This window comes from Macaca nemestrina, chromosome X (genome assembly GCF_043159975.1).
Source record: "Macaca nemestrina isolate mMacNem1 chromosome X, mMacNem.hap1, whole genome shotgun sequence".
NCBI lineage: Eukaryota > Metazoa > Chordata > Mammalia > Primates > Cercopithecidae > Macaca > Macaca nemestrina.
The window spans coordinates 45933040-45949247 of NC_092145.1; the positions used below are offsets into that span (position 1 = coordinate 45933040).

The 16208-nt window shown below is 40.9% G+C and overlaps 1 protein-coding gene across 2 annotated transcripts in view; it reads left to right on the forward strand.

The window, feature by feature from the left end:
• Positions 1 to 15743, forward strand: part of LOC105490463 (guanylate cyclase 2F, retinal) — a 107238-nt gene extending 91495 nt beyond the window's left edge. Inside the window, exons 16-20 of one of the 2 annotated variants that reach the window (XM_011756108.2) lie at positions 1954 to 2052; positions 5013 to 5107; positions 11191 to 11279; positions 11372 to 11460; positions 14881 to 15743. In XM_011756108.2, the coding sequence (XP_011754410.2) occupies positions 1954 to 2052; positions 5013 to 5107; positions 11191 to 11279; positions 11372 to 11459 (371 nt within the window). In that variant the 3' untranslated portion in view covers position 11460; positions 14881 to 15743. Of the gene's footprint in view, positions 1 to 1953; positions 2053 to 5012; positions 5108 to 11190; positions 11280 to 11371; positions 11883 to 14880 lie in introns of those variants that run through there. The other variant, XM_071088520.1, reaches the window with a different exon arrangement.
• Positions 15744 to 16208: the final 465 nt, after the last annotated feature.

Sequence of the window (16208 nt, forward strand, 5' to 3'; positions counted from 1 at the left end):
AACATTCAACTAACTACTAAGTCTTGAACACTTTACCTTTTAAATATGTATTGATCTATCTTGTCTCTTCTTCACTCTCACAACCCAAGCCTAGGACACCAACATCTCTCGGCTGGATCACTGCAATAGCATCTTCTTGCTTCCACTCTTGCCCCTTACCATCCATCCTTCTCATAGTCATCAGCATAATCTGCGTTTCCTTGTCTGTCCTTCCATTAGGCTTTAAGCTCCTTGGTGGCAGGAAGCATATCTTACTCATGTTTGTATCCAGAGTTCTTAGCACATAGCAGGTGTTTGATTTTTTCTTTTAGAGAAAAGCCCTCATCTGTCATCTGTGCTTCAGTTTCACATTTCCAACCCCCCTCAGCCTACATTTTCTTGAAGCATTCACCATTATTTCAAATTTAACATATTTAAAACTTCAAGTCATCTTTTTCCACAAATCAGCATAAACTCACAAGCCCATGGCAATTTTCTCATGGTTGTCAATCAGACAGCCAACAAGTCTGTTGATTCTTTTATGTCTCTCTTATTACTTTGTGGCCATCCACTTCTTATCATTGCCTCCTTTTAAGTACCTTGTGCTTGGATTACTGCAGCAGCCATCTAAAGGTTTTCCCTGGTTTTACTTTTTCCCCTTTCAGTGCATTTTATATACTGATCTGAGAAAGAAGATCATGTAATTCCTTGCTCAAAATTCTCTAGTGGTTCAAGATCTTCCATCTTGTACAACCCACTTAATCCAACCTTGTCTCCAGTTTCTCCCGAGCCATGTGAACTAGGCAGACTGTTCTCTCTAAGAGCTTCCCAAATTACATGTTCAGTCCCAACCACAGGCCTTTGATTTATGTCTCTTTTCCACTGTTCCAATCTTACTTACCCATCAAGACCTAGATCAAATCCTACCTTCTCCACTGGACCCTTCTTGATTGAGTCAGGTCCTAATAAGCACCTCCCCCCATTTTCTGAACTATTATAGCACTTCTGTCTGTGCTTCTTGCCTCAGCCATATGTTGTCTTGGGTTACTACTTAATTGCTTCCTCTTTGCTAGTATCTTCTCTTCAATTAGACTATAAATTCCTGGAGAACTAAGACTATGTGTTACTTTTCTTTTTTATTCTCCTTGGTGCTGAGCCATAAAAACAGAGCAGAAAGCCAGGCATGGTGGCTCACACGTGTAATCCCAGTACTTTGGGAGGCTGAGGTGGGAGGATCGCTTGAGCTCAGGAGTTTGATACCAGCGTGGGAAATATAGTGAGACCCCCATCTCTTTTTAGGAAAAAAAATCAGAGCAGAAACCAGAAAGGTGAAGGTGAAGAACTTTCTGGATACTCCCAAACTGACTTTTCAGTATGGCTGCTGAAGTTTTCTCAATTACCTTGAACACTTAACACAGCCATATGAAAATGTAAGAACAAAAAAATTCTAAATGCAAAATACTCTTTGATTATTTATACATACTGCTTTTCCATGCCCCAACACAGACAATTGAAAATGAACTCTATTTGTTTTTAGAATAATTCTCTTGATAGACACAGTTTGGGAGCCAGATAAACCCATGAAAGTCTTTCTTCCAACGCTAAGGCATGAGAAAAATTACATTTTTTTCCTTACAACAAACATGTTTGGACCCTGAGTCCCTGTCCAGGCCTTTTTGGTTTGGGTTTGATACTTATTTGTCCCCGTTGACAGATATAAGCATCTCGAGTGTAACTGTTACTTGGAACAAAGGTACAAATCAGTAGGGCAGTCATGTCTGCACTGTTATAAATTTGCTTTCTTGTAGGGCAAAGAGTTCATTACTCATTATGTCTTTCTTCAGATTCCCAGAGCTATATGATGGCAACTTTTATTCTTTTACAAAGATACATTCCTTCCTCTTTGTACCATTCCTCTATTAGCATTGGGTGCGTACCTGTTGACTGTAATTCCAACCCCCTGCTACTCTACAGGGCCGGTTGTTGCTGGAGTGGTGGGCCTCACCATGCCCAGATACTGCTTGTTTGGAGACACTGTGAACACAGCTTCTCGGATGGAATCAACAGGCTTACGTGAGTACCTAATAGAGGGATGGATAGGATGGCACCATCCTGCTATTGAGAAGGTAATTCTTCTTCACAGACATGAAAGAGAGCAGAGTACTTGATGTTTTAATGTTTTAAAGAAAAATAAAAGATAATTTGAGAAGATTGAGATTTATCACACATTTTCCTGGTCTCTAATGGCAAACCAGTAGGGGGTGATGTTGGACTGAACATGTACCTTTCTTGTTCTAGAAATGAAGCTGTAGCTAAGTGACACCAAAACAGCCACTCAATTTGATAAAAACAACTAAAATAGTATTTTGGGTAAAGAAAAAAATTGGCCGGGCTTGTGGGTTTGTGGGAGTCATGTTGAGAAAAGAACTACATGAGGGACTGACATTTTCCATTTTTCAACTAGTTTGTGGAGACACACTGAAGCCAGCTGCCTCCCAGTTGCCTACTGTTTGCTGTTGCAGTCCCCTTTTTGAACCAGTTAGGACCCCAGGAGTTCTGGCTTCATCAAATAGCCCTCTAGAACTTAGCTAGCAATAATCCCTCAATCCAAGTAGCTTGGAATTCTGAAATAATTTATTGCAACTTCCCTGTATATAAAACCCTTAGCTTCTATCAAAACAGGCATAGTATCAAAGATACCATTTCTTCTCTGCTTCTTTGAAAAGAAAACTGTACAAACCATATGCCATTTGTCTGTTTGTAAGATGCTGGCTCAACTCTTACTTGGTTATTTACTGCCACTACAGAATCACAATGTGCCTTTTGCTTATATCATGGTTGAGCAAAGCATTTTTTATGCTATTATAGGAAGAGCATAGAGAATAACATTAAATTCTATATGCAGTTTTCATGGATTTTATACCAAAAAAGGGAAGAAATCAATTAAGCCCTTAGAAGCTCTAGCTCTGGCAAGAAAAGTTCTTCCCAAACTTCAGCAATATACTCAAACTAGTCCCTGATGTTATGGTGGCCTGTATAACAGTGGGTGGTGCCCTGTCTGACCCCACTTCCCATCACTCATGTGTAGAAACAGGCTTACACAATGGGTCCAGTCTTAGTCAATCTAGCCTGTGCAGCCATGATTAAGGAGGCAGTATGGACCTTAGAAGCTGTTGTCAGAATAAATTTTCTGACATCTGGGAAAGTCTTCAAACTCCTTAGATATGGCAGAGGCCATGGAAGTAGCCATCCAGGAACTGCTGCATGAATATGGCTTTGCATATGATTTTACTCTTAAAGTGCAACCCAAGATGAAGTGACATTTATCATGGAACTGCAATGCAGATTTGGCGCAGTATTCTGGACTGATGTAAGCTTGTAGAAGGCTGAAGTCATATTCTGGTCTGAACCAGGGAAAACTCCACACATTTCACATTGGAAATACAAAGTCGAGACCAGAAATTGAATTTTGAGATTTAGACAGCTCCTTGCCCAGTGATCAGCTAGGAAGAAGAAAATGGAGTGAATCACCCACAGCAGGAGTTTATTAAGCACTGACTGTGCAAGGAAGTTATTGTGAAGCATACAAAGAAGTATACACACATGCTCTCTGTGCTAAAGGAGCTGGTTAATGTGCTTTTCTAAAAGCTAATGACCATGACCCAAATATGACATTAAGCTCCACAACTGAATGGAGATCTGTAGAGAGGTAGCCTCTCCTCACATTGGATATGAAATCAGGATATGTCACACATCTATTAATAAAAACATTATTTCATCAATATCTCCTTTGTGCTCAGTTGAAACCACTGAGATTCTGGAATGGAAGTGACTTGTGACCCAGCCCTGGAGTGATTCTCCTTACCATACAAGTGGATGGTCGTTGGTATGAGCTATCTCTCTTTTAAGCTGTGTGTTCCCTACTATCAAGATTACTGAAAGGTTCTCTGAAGACCAGATGCTTGTGGGATGCACACATAGGACTGGCTAGGAATATACTGGCTGGGCATGTATATTTTAGGAATAGGACAACCTTTTTTGAATAAGGGTTTTGGGTGATCATGAGTTAATGAGGAAGACACAAACAAACAACAGTACTGAGCTATCAAGAGAAAGAACGTCATTGTGAGTATACGCAGCAGAAAATCCTTGCAGGTCTCTCAAGCCGTGCCTTCTTACTCAGGTTGTAATCAGCTTTTTTTTTTTTTTTAAATGATTTTCTCAAGCATGTGTGAAAACTAGCCTTGGACTTTTATTTAAGACTCAACCTCAACAAGGTCTCGCTTCATGGGGTGACAGTTTTTAGAAATGTCAAGGATCTTACCTGAGTGAACAAGTGATTATTCTTCATCAAATAATTACTCTTAGGTTCTAAATAAAATTTTAATGTGGCAGTTCCCCATGTAAATCTCTTATCCCAGATTGAGATAATTGGTTAGAAAATAGTACATTCATGTGTAGACACAGCTAGGTGCCCCCACCCAAAGGTGAGCTATAAATGTACAGTCTTCACAAAGTATTTGTTGAAAGAGTTCTTGGCATATTTCTCATTGATGTTTTATTTTTCAGTATAGCAATGTTGAGAGATAATTGTAAGAATGCATATGAAAAAGACATCCTTTTGCCTCTTAAGATATGTAAAGCATGAGAGTTCAGCCATAGTAGCAGCCTGTGAAAGAAGCTGCTGAAGTCAAACTTTCTTCAAATGACGTCACGTTTCAGCCAAGAGCACAGTAGATGCTGGTTTCTCCATCTCGACCTTTGAGTTAAATTAACACCTTTCTATCGCATGGCCTTTCATTTGAGATAGTGTCTAGGAGGCTGATAGGTGCTACAACTAATGCCTTATTTGGACCTGGTGAGGAAGGCAATCACTCCCTCTCCACCTCTTGTGAAACCCTAAGTAAACCTCTCTCAGGACGTTGTTAATGGTCCAGTCCATTTACAAGTGAAGACATTTATTACATTGATATTTTCTCATTAATTTTACCAATGAGAAAGGAGCTCAAATCATGTCTCTCCTTCTTTTGCAGCTTATCGCATTCATGTCAGTCTCAGCACTGTTACAATTCTTCAAAATCTGAGTGAGGGCTATGAAATGGAGCTTCGAGGAAGAACAGAGCTCAAGGTATAATGTCTTTTTGTTTTTTGAGCCAGACTATTTGGATACACCTGCTTCTGGAGAGGTCATGGTCTCCTAAAAGAGTTTACCTGGGAGTCGGATACTCAGAGCTATAACTTGGGCAGAATCTTCAGCCTCATTTGGGGTTCCCAAAAGATTGCTCCATTTTGCCTCAATTTTCGTCTCTTTAAAATATGGCTACAGTGGGGAGGAGTATTGAGATTTTTTCTGCATTTTTCAGACTGTAAGTTGTATCTTTCTCTCTTAAAGAACTGCACAAAATTTGGCTTTCCAATGAGCTGCACTATCATTTACATTTTCTAACCTGCATTTGTTCACTGTTTGGCAGTGCCAGCCATTGTTAATAAGCCACAGTATTTGTTAGTTTGGATTTTCTATTCACTTTCTCAGCGGCCACCCTTCCTGGGTGAAAGGCACCCATTGGCACACTATTTGCAGAGAGACGTTTTCTTTCCCTAAGAAACCAGGAGGAACAAAGTCAGTTTCTATGAAAGACAAACATTTTGTAACTCCTTTTTCCCTGTTAGAGTTATCGCTTGACCTGAGATATAGGATTAGAATAATTTTAGTTTTATTTTTTTTTTGCCATTTCCACTACATTCTATTTATCTATTTCTGAATGACCCAAAGACCACCGGTTGACCCAGTTGTAAGAGAGCTCAGTGATATAACAATCTAACTCCCTCATTTTCAGATGAAGAACCAAGGTCCAGAGAGGTGAAGTAGTTTGAGCAGGGTCACACCGTCAACTGATAGCAGAATCAGGTCAAGACTCAGGAAGCCTGACTTCCTTTTTAGCGACCTTTCCATGACATCATGCTCCATGAAGATGATTTTCTCAGTGATTATTTTTGGGTAAAGCAAGAGCAGGGCACTAAGTGATGCACAATTAGCTTCTGACTTTGGCATTCCTTTTCTAAATGGTGGCAAGTTACATGTAGCTAGATTTTAGACGTTAAAATTTGGAAGGTCTAATTCTCGTTGATAACTTCCTCCTATGGCGAGTCCTAGTTTTTTCCTTCCAATAGGTTATTAGTATCTTCCAGTAGGTTGGATGAGTCACTTACAAGGGGACAGAGGCTCCTTTCCCACCTCTTGCAGAGAACTCAGACAGTGAAATGATGGGGACAGGGATATTACTTGGGCAGCAAATCTAACTGTCCAAAGCTTTTGTGATCCTTCTATACATTATGTCATATTTCAACAGAGGAGTAGAAATGCAGCTTGGTTTCCTGAAGACCTTTTCCTCTGCATTGCTGGGCAGAGATCCCTCATTTAAAAACCGACGAGTTGCCACTTTTGAAACTGAAAAACGAAAATGCATCCCTGTCCCCATGGTTTTTATTGTCCCACAAATTCAGTTCAGGAGCACTCACATCTTTGGGTATTTCAAGTACAAAATCAGGACTTAACTTCAAAAGGGCCCTTTGCAGTTTTGTGGTTTCCTCAACCCCAGGGAATCTGGGAACATTTTGTAGCAGGTTGGAAGAGGAGCCTTTCCCTGATGCCACATTGGGCCTGGGTTATTGTAGTGTCAGGGTCCTTATAAGGAGGAGAGATTAAGAGGGAAGAGAAGAGGGAGCCTCAGAGGAAAGGAAGGGGCAATGAGAACAAGGAAGAGGAGAGGAAGTAAGGCCCAAGGAAAGGTCAGGAGAGGCGGAGGGATCCTTTCTGTGTGTGTACCCTCTACCTCACCACCAGAAACAGGTGTTGTACATTGCATCATAGGGGCTGAGGGGCATGGGGTTTCTGGTCCACCAGGGACATGCAATATACCCCCAATAAGACCATGTCACCAGCACACTTCAGAAATTCTGATTCAACATTTTCACTCCTCATCTACTCTGTGCTACTAGAAGCAAGAGTTGCTCTAGTACATGGGGCAGAAATATCACATTTGATGGTGAGCCTGGTGTGATTTCAAAGTTGATGGCTAGAAATGTCTTTTCCTTCCAACTGACTGATGTTTGAAATTCCTCCATTAAAGCCTTTTCTCTTGGGCTCAAGGCTTGTATCCAGTAAGAACATTCTTCCCCCCACCGCATCTCCTCCACTAGGTTGATGACACTTTATGTTGTTTCCCTCAGTGGAATCAAAAACATGGATTAATTGGGTGAGAGAGGAGAACATAGGGCAGTTGAGTAATTGGCTGGGTTGAGGTTACAAAGAAAGAGAACAAAGTGAGGAAGCTGAAGTAGCTTGGGGGAGGACTCATTTAGAGATGAGAACCTCGGCCTCTTGTGCCCACTGCCCATTGCCCACTTCAACCCCCTCTTGTACTATACTGGCAACAAATTATCAATGCCTAGCTGGCCAGTTCTGCTTTTTTAATATTTCTCTCCTGATGGGCTAGTGATAAGTCACTGTATTACCTCTTCTCGTAGATGAGTCGTGTTTCAGTCACTGTTTTTCTGACAAGTGTGGAGCTCCTTGCTGAGATTTTTGTATATATCTAGGCTTATCAGCTGTATTTACCAGAAGCTTTTAGGTAGAGCTACATTCTGGGGAGACTTTCTCAAATGATTGCTCTTCAGACAGTTTATGTTGTTGTTGTCAGAGGTGGACACTTTATAAATACTTCGTAATTTTTTATTGTAAACTGACAATTAATAATTGTGTATTTTTATGGGGTACAAAGTGATGTTAGGATTTAGTAATACAATGTGGAATAATTCAATCAAACCAGTTAACATATCCATCACCTCAAATACTTAACATTTCTTTTGTGGTGGCAACATTTGAAATGCATTCGCTTAGTGATTTTGAAATGTACAACATTATTAACTATATTCACTATGATATGCAATAGAGCTGAAAAAAATCACACGTATTCCTCCTGTCTAACTGAACAAATTTTGTGTTCTTACACCATCATCTCTTAATTTCACCCACCTTTGGCTTCTGTAACCGCCATTCTACTCTCTACTTCTATTAGTTCAATTGTTTTAGATTCCACGTATAAATGAGAACATGCAGTATTTGCCTTTCTGTGCCTGGGTTATCTCACTTAGCAAACATTTTCAATTCCATTCATGTTGTCACAAGTGATAGAATTTCTTTCTTTTTAAAGGATGAATAGTATTCCATTGTGTTTATATGCTACTTTTTTTATCCATTCGTCTGTTGATAAACGGGTTGATTCCATAACTTGGCTATTGTGCCTAGTGCTGCAATGAACATGGGAGTGCAGATATCTTTTTGACAAACTAATTCCAATATTTTGAGTAAATACCCTGAAGTGGAATTGCTAGATCATATGGTAATTTAACTTTTTGGAGAAATCTTCATGCTGTTTTCTATAATGGCTGTACTAATTTACATTCTAGAGGTGGGCACTTTCTGAACTTGTCTTTGAATTCTGGGGTTAAACAGTATTTGGTTCTCAGGTTCCTAAGTATTAGTGTTTGTTTTATTTTCCCCAATATTTTCTACTCATACCCCAACCCCTAGCGTACACACACAAGCAGTCAAGTGTGCATATAAGCACACACATGCACACACACCAGCAACTGAATTAAGAAATGGTGAGATTGTACTGACAGATCCATGAAGGTCAGAAAGTTTTGCCTCAAATTCTTGCCCCATAACTGACTTAATGTCTGACATCAGACAAGTAATTTCACCCTCTCTCCGTGCTTTCATTTGTCCACATGGAGGCCTCATCTGACTTGCGGTTATCAGGAAGCTCATTAATCTCACAAGCTTCAAATTTCCCAATAGTTGCTTTTTGGCCTCTAGATCTGCCTTTTGACTCCAGTGTGTTGGAGAAGTTTTGTGGTATGGAAGGAAGAGCCTTTAAAATTTGGTGTCTAGGAGATGGGTTCAAGTCCCAGTTGTACCTATTTATTGACAAGTCATTTAATCTCCAGGAACCTCAGTGTCCCCATTCGCAGAATGAGATTAATAATTAATGGAAGGAAGAGCCTTTAAAATTTGGTGTCTAGGAGATGGGTTCAAGTCCCAGTTGTGCCTATTTATTGACAAGTCATTTAATCTCCAGGAACCTCAGTGTCCCCATTCGCAGAATGAGATTAATAATTAACCTATATTCTAGATTTTTGTGAGGATTAAGTAAGATCGGAGATACCAAAATGTCTCAGAAGCATCATGCCAAAGTAAGATGCTATTATTTGGGGGATCTCTAGGACTGCTTAGGGATTGATATTGGGTCAAAGAGTTTGCTTCAGGCTTTAGTTGTTGCCATACTTGTTTTCTCTCTTTTTCTCCCTTTAGCAAAATTGTGGAAGTCAGGTAGGTAAACAGAGAACTAGGATTCTAAGAATTCTTTTGGATGGGCTCCAAAACCTCAGAGGGCCCCTGGAGCTCCCCTGCATACTCTGATTTGGAAGCTTGCCTGAGTCCATAACACTTCCATCCTCTTTTGCAACCATTAGTTTTGGCATCCCAGTGTGTCCTAAGACCCACCCAAATCTTTGGACAATTCTGGCATCTACAAAGCTCCCTTGGAGATTGGCATGCTGTCCTGATAGCCTCTAGATCTCAAGACAAACAGTCAAATATGGCTGAGGGTGGGGGACTCTTGAGTTTGAACTTTAATAGTATGTTTTTCCAAAATAAGATCCAATGGCACCTTGAGTATTCCAAGTGCACAAGGGCTGAGAGTTTCAATTAATGAAACAGTCTGATTATTTACTGGGCAACTGTCTGTATAAGACACCACACTAGGTACCGTGTAAAAAGAAAAAGCTTTGGAAGCAGAAGAGTTGGGCTTAATGTGTTTAGGGCCTAAAACATGGCCTAGTGGTTGTGTTTAACCATACTGTGAGCTCCTTAAGGATGGAGCCATCTCTGTATTTCCAGCCCTAGTACAGGAGGAGTGGAATAAATGAAAGAATGCATGAAGGAATATATTTTCAAGTTGTTTACCTCTTCTGAAAACAGAGTAGGCTCAAATAGTCCAATTATTTGAACTGTTTGAGACTTAGGGAGAGTCTGATGCCAGTTAATGGAGGTTGGACTATGTGGTATGCTCTTTCTACTTGCCTCATAGAAGGCTTGTTCAAGCCTTGAATCAAATATTTGCAAAATGCTTTGAGATTCTCCAATTAAATGTGCTAATTATTATGGTCATTGTCATTATTATTAAGGGATAAATATATGTGATGTAAAATAGGGAACAGTGGATTTGATATTTAAAGGGGGCAAATCTAATTGGAATTTCGAAGTTAAACAATTCGGAACTGCTCCAAATGAGAGCTGCTGAGAGTGAGACCATATTTCAGATTAATGAGTTGGAAACACATCCCATTACTTTCCTCAGTCTTGGTAAACACATTTTTTTCTTATGGATTAGAGGAAATGAGAGAACAGATGAAAGAGAATTGAAAGGAGGAGAGAGAAGCACATTGAGAGGAAAGTTTACTGGAAAGAGAGGAAGGCAGAACAGAGGCAGAAAATTTGACTCCTCTGAGGTCGTCACTCAGGCCCTGGGGTGACTAGCTTGAGTGTACACTCCTTTTCTCTTCTTAGACCTGTGGTTCTTGACAACCAAGTAACTGAGCTATAAATGGAGGCCAACTTGGGGTCTTGCCCTACCTGTGAGAGTCCCTTGGCTGGAAGAAAAGAACACTGCACAAATGTAGACCTCTCAAAATAGCCAGGATAATTTAGGCTTAAAATTTAACAGCCTGTTTTCTATTTCTACTCTCTTTTTGGGTTTGGTGAGAGCCATTGAATGAGAGGGTAAGGAGGTAGGTAGAATCTGAATATATGCACCCTAGATACAGAAGACAATGGCTTGCCTAATGCCAAAAGATCAGGGCACAAATGATATACAAAATCTTCAACTGGGCATCCAGACATTTGGTTGCTGTGAAGCCAAACATCCACATATTCCCAATGATGAAGCTATATGGTGGCGGGAGACAAAGCATCTGGATGACAGCTTGATATGGTGTTCACTTTTCATCTGGCTGCTCTGGCTCAGCCCCGTAGGGAGGAAGACTCCAGGGAGTGGTGAGGCAATTTCTGAGCCAACCTGAATGCTTGTATCCTTTTGGAATATTGATTATAACATGCTTAAGATTTTTCATGTTTTCTATAATAAGGGCAAAGGCACAGAGGAGACCTTCTGGCTGATTGGGAAAAAAGGCTTCACGAAGCCCCTTCCTGTGCCCCCACCAGTGGACAAAGATGGGTAAGTGGAGTTCACATTTAATTGGAGTCTTCCTATGCCATACTCTGCCACACTTTCTTCACTACCTATTTAATGTCTCCCCTGCCCTGCAGGCAAGTGGGCCATGGCCTACAACCAGTGGAAATTGCAGCCTTCCAAAGAAGAAAAGCAGAAAGGCAGTTGGTGAGAAACAAGCCATAAGGTAATAGCCAGGAGGAAAACAGCACAGCAGCTTGCCAAATTTTCAAATCTGGAGCTTCCTTTGGCATGCGTGCCAGTGTCAGCCTACACTCTGTTGGCATAGTGTGATGGAGCTGGAGAATTTCCACGGTCTAATAAAATGGGTGAAAATCTTGTTGTGGGGAGGCCTGCTGCAGGGTGAACTGCACTTGAGGGAAGTTGTCTGCCCTGGCCCGAGAGAGACCCTTGCCTCTTGCCCTGACAACACATTTGAATGCTAACAAAGCTGGCCTTGCTATCCAGTTATCAGGTAGGTACACCTGTCTCTTTTATTGTTGAGCACCTGGGCCACATGGTGAGCCACATCAGATCTTTAGAGACTTACATCTGTCTAGGCAATAGTAATAGGACTACCTGCTATTCCTGGGATCTGTTGGCAAGACCACCTTGGAGGGGATATTTATGTCATTTCCTCCGGAGGCACTGCCTGATCCCTTTCACGGTTGGCCTTGCCAAGCAAAATAAGACTGGCTACTCTTTAACTGCCTGGCTTGTATTCAGGACAATTTCTCCCATCCTTTCTCCCCTACTAGGATGGTACAATTCTGAAGCAGCAACAACCACCTAATTATCAGGAATTCTCTCCACATATTTATCCATATTTATCTCTGAGGAATTCATTGTGTTCTTTGTCTCTTCTCAGTATCTCTTATCTTCTTTATCGTGTTTGCTTTTTGTTTTTTTCTTTTTTAAAATCTTGCTTTCTTATTCTCTCTTCCATGGAAACTTTGACCCTGAAACACTTCGCTCTCTCCACATATCCTTGGAAATCACAAGATTCTAAGGTAAACATTAAGGCATCTCCACATACTCCTGCTCCCTTGTTCTCTAACCTGTCCCAGAATAATCACAATTCTAACAGCAACTACTAAAGGCATCCACATACTTTCATATTCTCCTACTGGCCTCTGATGACTTTGTTGATTCTTTGTGACTGTTTCTGTCCTAAGGAAACCCCAATGCATCTTCACTTCTGCAATAATAACAGGTACCCTGAACTAGTCGTAAACATTTATGCATTACAAAGGCTTCTGTATTGAGTGTGTGGCTCTTCTGCAGCCTCCTGCATCACCCTCTGACTCCCTGACACCTGGGGCCAGGATTTGTTCTACAGTCTTCCAATTTCCAGAACCATTCTTTCCTTTGAGTAGGGAAACACAGCAACAACCTCTGACACAGACAAACACACACACAGATCCAGACACATACTCTCTAGCCCCTCTCTCTCTCTCTCTCTCTCTCTCTCTCTCTCTCCCCCCTCCCTCCCTCTCCCTCTCTCTCCCCTTCCCTCCCTTTCTCCCTCTCTCCCTCTCTCCCTCTCCCCCCTCCTCTCTCTCTCCTCTCTCTCTCCTCTCTCTCTCTCTCTCTTTTTCTCTCTCTCCCTCTCTCCCTCTCTCCCTCTCTCCCTCTCCCCCCTCCTCTCCTCTCTCTCTCTCTGTTTCTCTTCAGGAAAGTGTTTGGAAGCTCTCGAAGGATTTATCCCTTTGGAAGGGTAGTGTGGCATTGGAGGCACTGTACAAGAACCCATCCATTCCTAAGAATGTGTTGGAGTTTGCAGCACAAAATACTGCAACTCACCATCATTGGCTGTGTGCTTGGTAGTGCTTTCCTGACATACAGATGAATGTTGCTTAGGTCATTTGTAAATTCACTCATCTGGAACCCCTTGACAGAGGGCCAGCTTCTGTGTACTGTAGATATATGGAACAGATCAAAGCCATTGGGTCAAGAGAGGATTCCACCTCTGGTCCTGGCCTCGTTAACACATGTACTTCAATCAGCCTGTTAACTGACCACATGGCCTTGCTGGCCTATACAAATCACAAAAGTCCCCAAGAAGTACACCCCTGACAAATTTCAGAAGGCTTGTCCTAAATCCAAGCACACCTATGTTGCTGTTACTTGCTAACACCGCCTATTCCAGAATGTTTCCAACTTTCTGTGAATTTACAGGCTGACACTTACTGGGATAGACCCAACTTACAAAAGACCTATGACACCTATGAATGCCACTGACTTGCTGCCACCATCGTAAGAGATGTTGAGGAAAAACTTGAAACCTTTAAGAGAGCCCTGTGAGGTTGGACAGGAAGGATGAAAAACTGCTATGAAAGGGGGCACAGCTTTGGTGAAGTGATTATAGGGGCTGCCTCAAGCAGGGCCCTACCTGATAACTCTTACCTTGTGTCCCCAAATATCCACTACTTCTCAAACCTGGTTTTTGTATCATCTGGTTACTTTCCATAACATTTCACCAACTGGGGTTAATTTTGGGCTGACAAGCCCCCTCTTTTAATCATAGATGTGCTTTTTTGAGGGTGAGAAGCAATTAATCACCCATATCATAATGAAGGTGAACTGAGATAACTGTTCAGGAGGATTTGGTTATTTTGATTAGGACAAGGAGAAATGGCGAAGTTGGCAGTTTTGAAGAATAGAGGGTCACACTGGCAGACTTGGGATAACACAAAAGCAGTGGATCCCTGGGAAATAGGAAAGGGTGAAAGTAAGTATGAAGATGGAAAAGTTAGCTTACATTCCACCTCTTTTAAGCCTTTTGAGTCTTTATTGGACTCAATGAATGGAGAGAAAGCACATTTTCCTTCTGCTATCAGGACCCAAGACCCCCACGAGAGCTTTAATATAACTCTGCTCCATGTGAGTTAAATCAGCCTTTGTGGACTGGCTAGAAACCTGACCACCACACATATAGCACTGTTACTATGGAGGAAGCCATTCCAAGTTCCAAATCATTGACTTATAAATGTGTAGAACATACCTCATTAGTAAGTTGAGACCACCTGTATATTAACATGCCCTCTTTTTTTTTTAAAATTTATTTATTATTATTATACTTTAAGTTGTAGGGTACATGTGCATAACGTGCAGGTTTGTTACATATGTATACTTGTGCCATGTTGGTGTGCTGCACCCATCAACTCGTCATTTACATCAGGTATAACTCCCAATGCAATCCCTCCCCCTTCCCCCCTCCCCATGATAGGCCCCGGTGTGTGATGTTCCCCTTCCTGAGTCCAAGTGATCTCATTGTTCAGTTCCCACCTATGAGTGAGAACATACGGTGTTTGGTTTTCTGTTCTTGTGATAGTTTGCTAAGAATGATGGTTTGTTAAATTTGTAAAACCCCTGTAAATAGCAATGTCTAATCATGCAAATCTGACACATGTAATAATGTTTATTTGTTTAACAATCCAGGAAAGTTGAGCAATTTGCAAGCTGTTTATGGAATATAATAGTGGTGTGGGGCTTGGAATCATTCATACTGAAATCCTGTGAAAGGCCTAGGATATATAAGGTATGCTTACTGTTTTGGCCTAGGATATATAAGGTATGGTTACTGTTTTCTCTTTCTCTCGCCCAGGGGCAAAGGGCTCCAAGATTTGAATCTTCTCTTGGTGAGGCAATGGAAAAGCTCACTTCAGTTCAACAAATTGTTCTGCTTGGGCAAGAAATTAGTGAATGACTACACCTCTGAGGATGACCTAATTCCAGTGTGAGCAGGACACTGGGAAGTATTTTTAAAAGTTTCGCTCAGTACCCAGCTATCACTAGCAAGGCCGTATGAATGTAAACTGCAATAGATGTGAACCTTATTGAAGAGTAGAGAGCCACCTCCAAGTTTAGTCATTCCAAAGTAGCAGGCCCAACTTGGATGAAGATGAGAAGCTCTCTATTTTCACAGAAAAAAAGTAGGAGGCACTATGTTTTCTTTTTCATTTCATTTTAATCTCTAGAAAGTATTTAATGAACATAATTTATCACTCAGATACTATAAGATTAGTGCCAGGAAAAAAAAAAAAAAAAAAAAAAACCTTCACAAACATACATCTGAATCCCAGTCTATTGTGATCTCAATTGGCTGGAATGCATAAGGAAGAAGGAGGGAGAAGAGTCTGGTTAATTGTGTTGTTTGGATAACTGAAGGCTAAGAAGTTTCTTTGTTTCCTTATTGCTCATTTTTCAAAATCTTTCCAAAACTGTCACGGTCTCTTTTCCTAAGTTGGGCAACATAATTGGATTGTCCTTGCTAGATGAGTATTTCATTGCGACTCAGGGTAGTATTCTAAACATGACAGAATAAATGTAAGATATGTTGTCAGGGTAAAATATATAAAAATCATGGATTGAACTGAGCGATTCCCTTAAAGTTTTGTACTTTCCCTCCCTTTTCCTGCCCACCCTGCCTTTCAACCCTCTACCCCTTCTCCTAAAATAAATCCCTTTGAACATTTGTTTTTACTTTATGCTTTTAGTTTTCCAGATTCCACTTTCAAGGGGTTATTGGCAGTGGCTTGCCGCAGTCACGTGGACCAAAGCAATAAGGCTTAAGTCTCAGGCATGTTTAAAATAGTTAAGCAAGCTTTTCCTCTTGTTTATTATATTTAAAAAATCTCCTTATTAAAACAGTTGAACCCAAACATATCAGCTAGTAAAGCAGTTAATTCTTTTTAGTACAACCCCTTTTAAAGAAATAAATGCCTAAGGTATAATTTGATACCTTTCTCACTATTATTTAATTTTTCCACTATCAACTCACCCTGAATCTGAGCTTAGAGTCAAAAGTTCTCCCCAGCAGTTTTCCTTCAACCTTTAGTCAAAGGCCCTTGGACTACTTATCTCTTAACAGAATCCAACTTCTGCCAGCCTCCGGTGGTCTATTTACCGTGCCAAAGCTGTTCAAGAGGACGC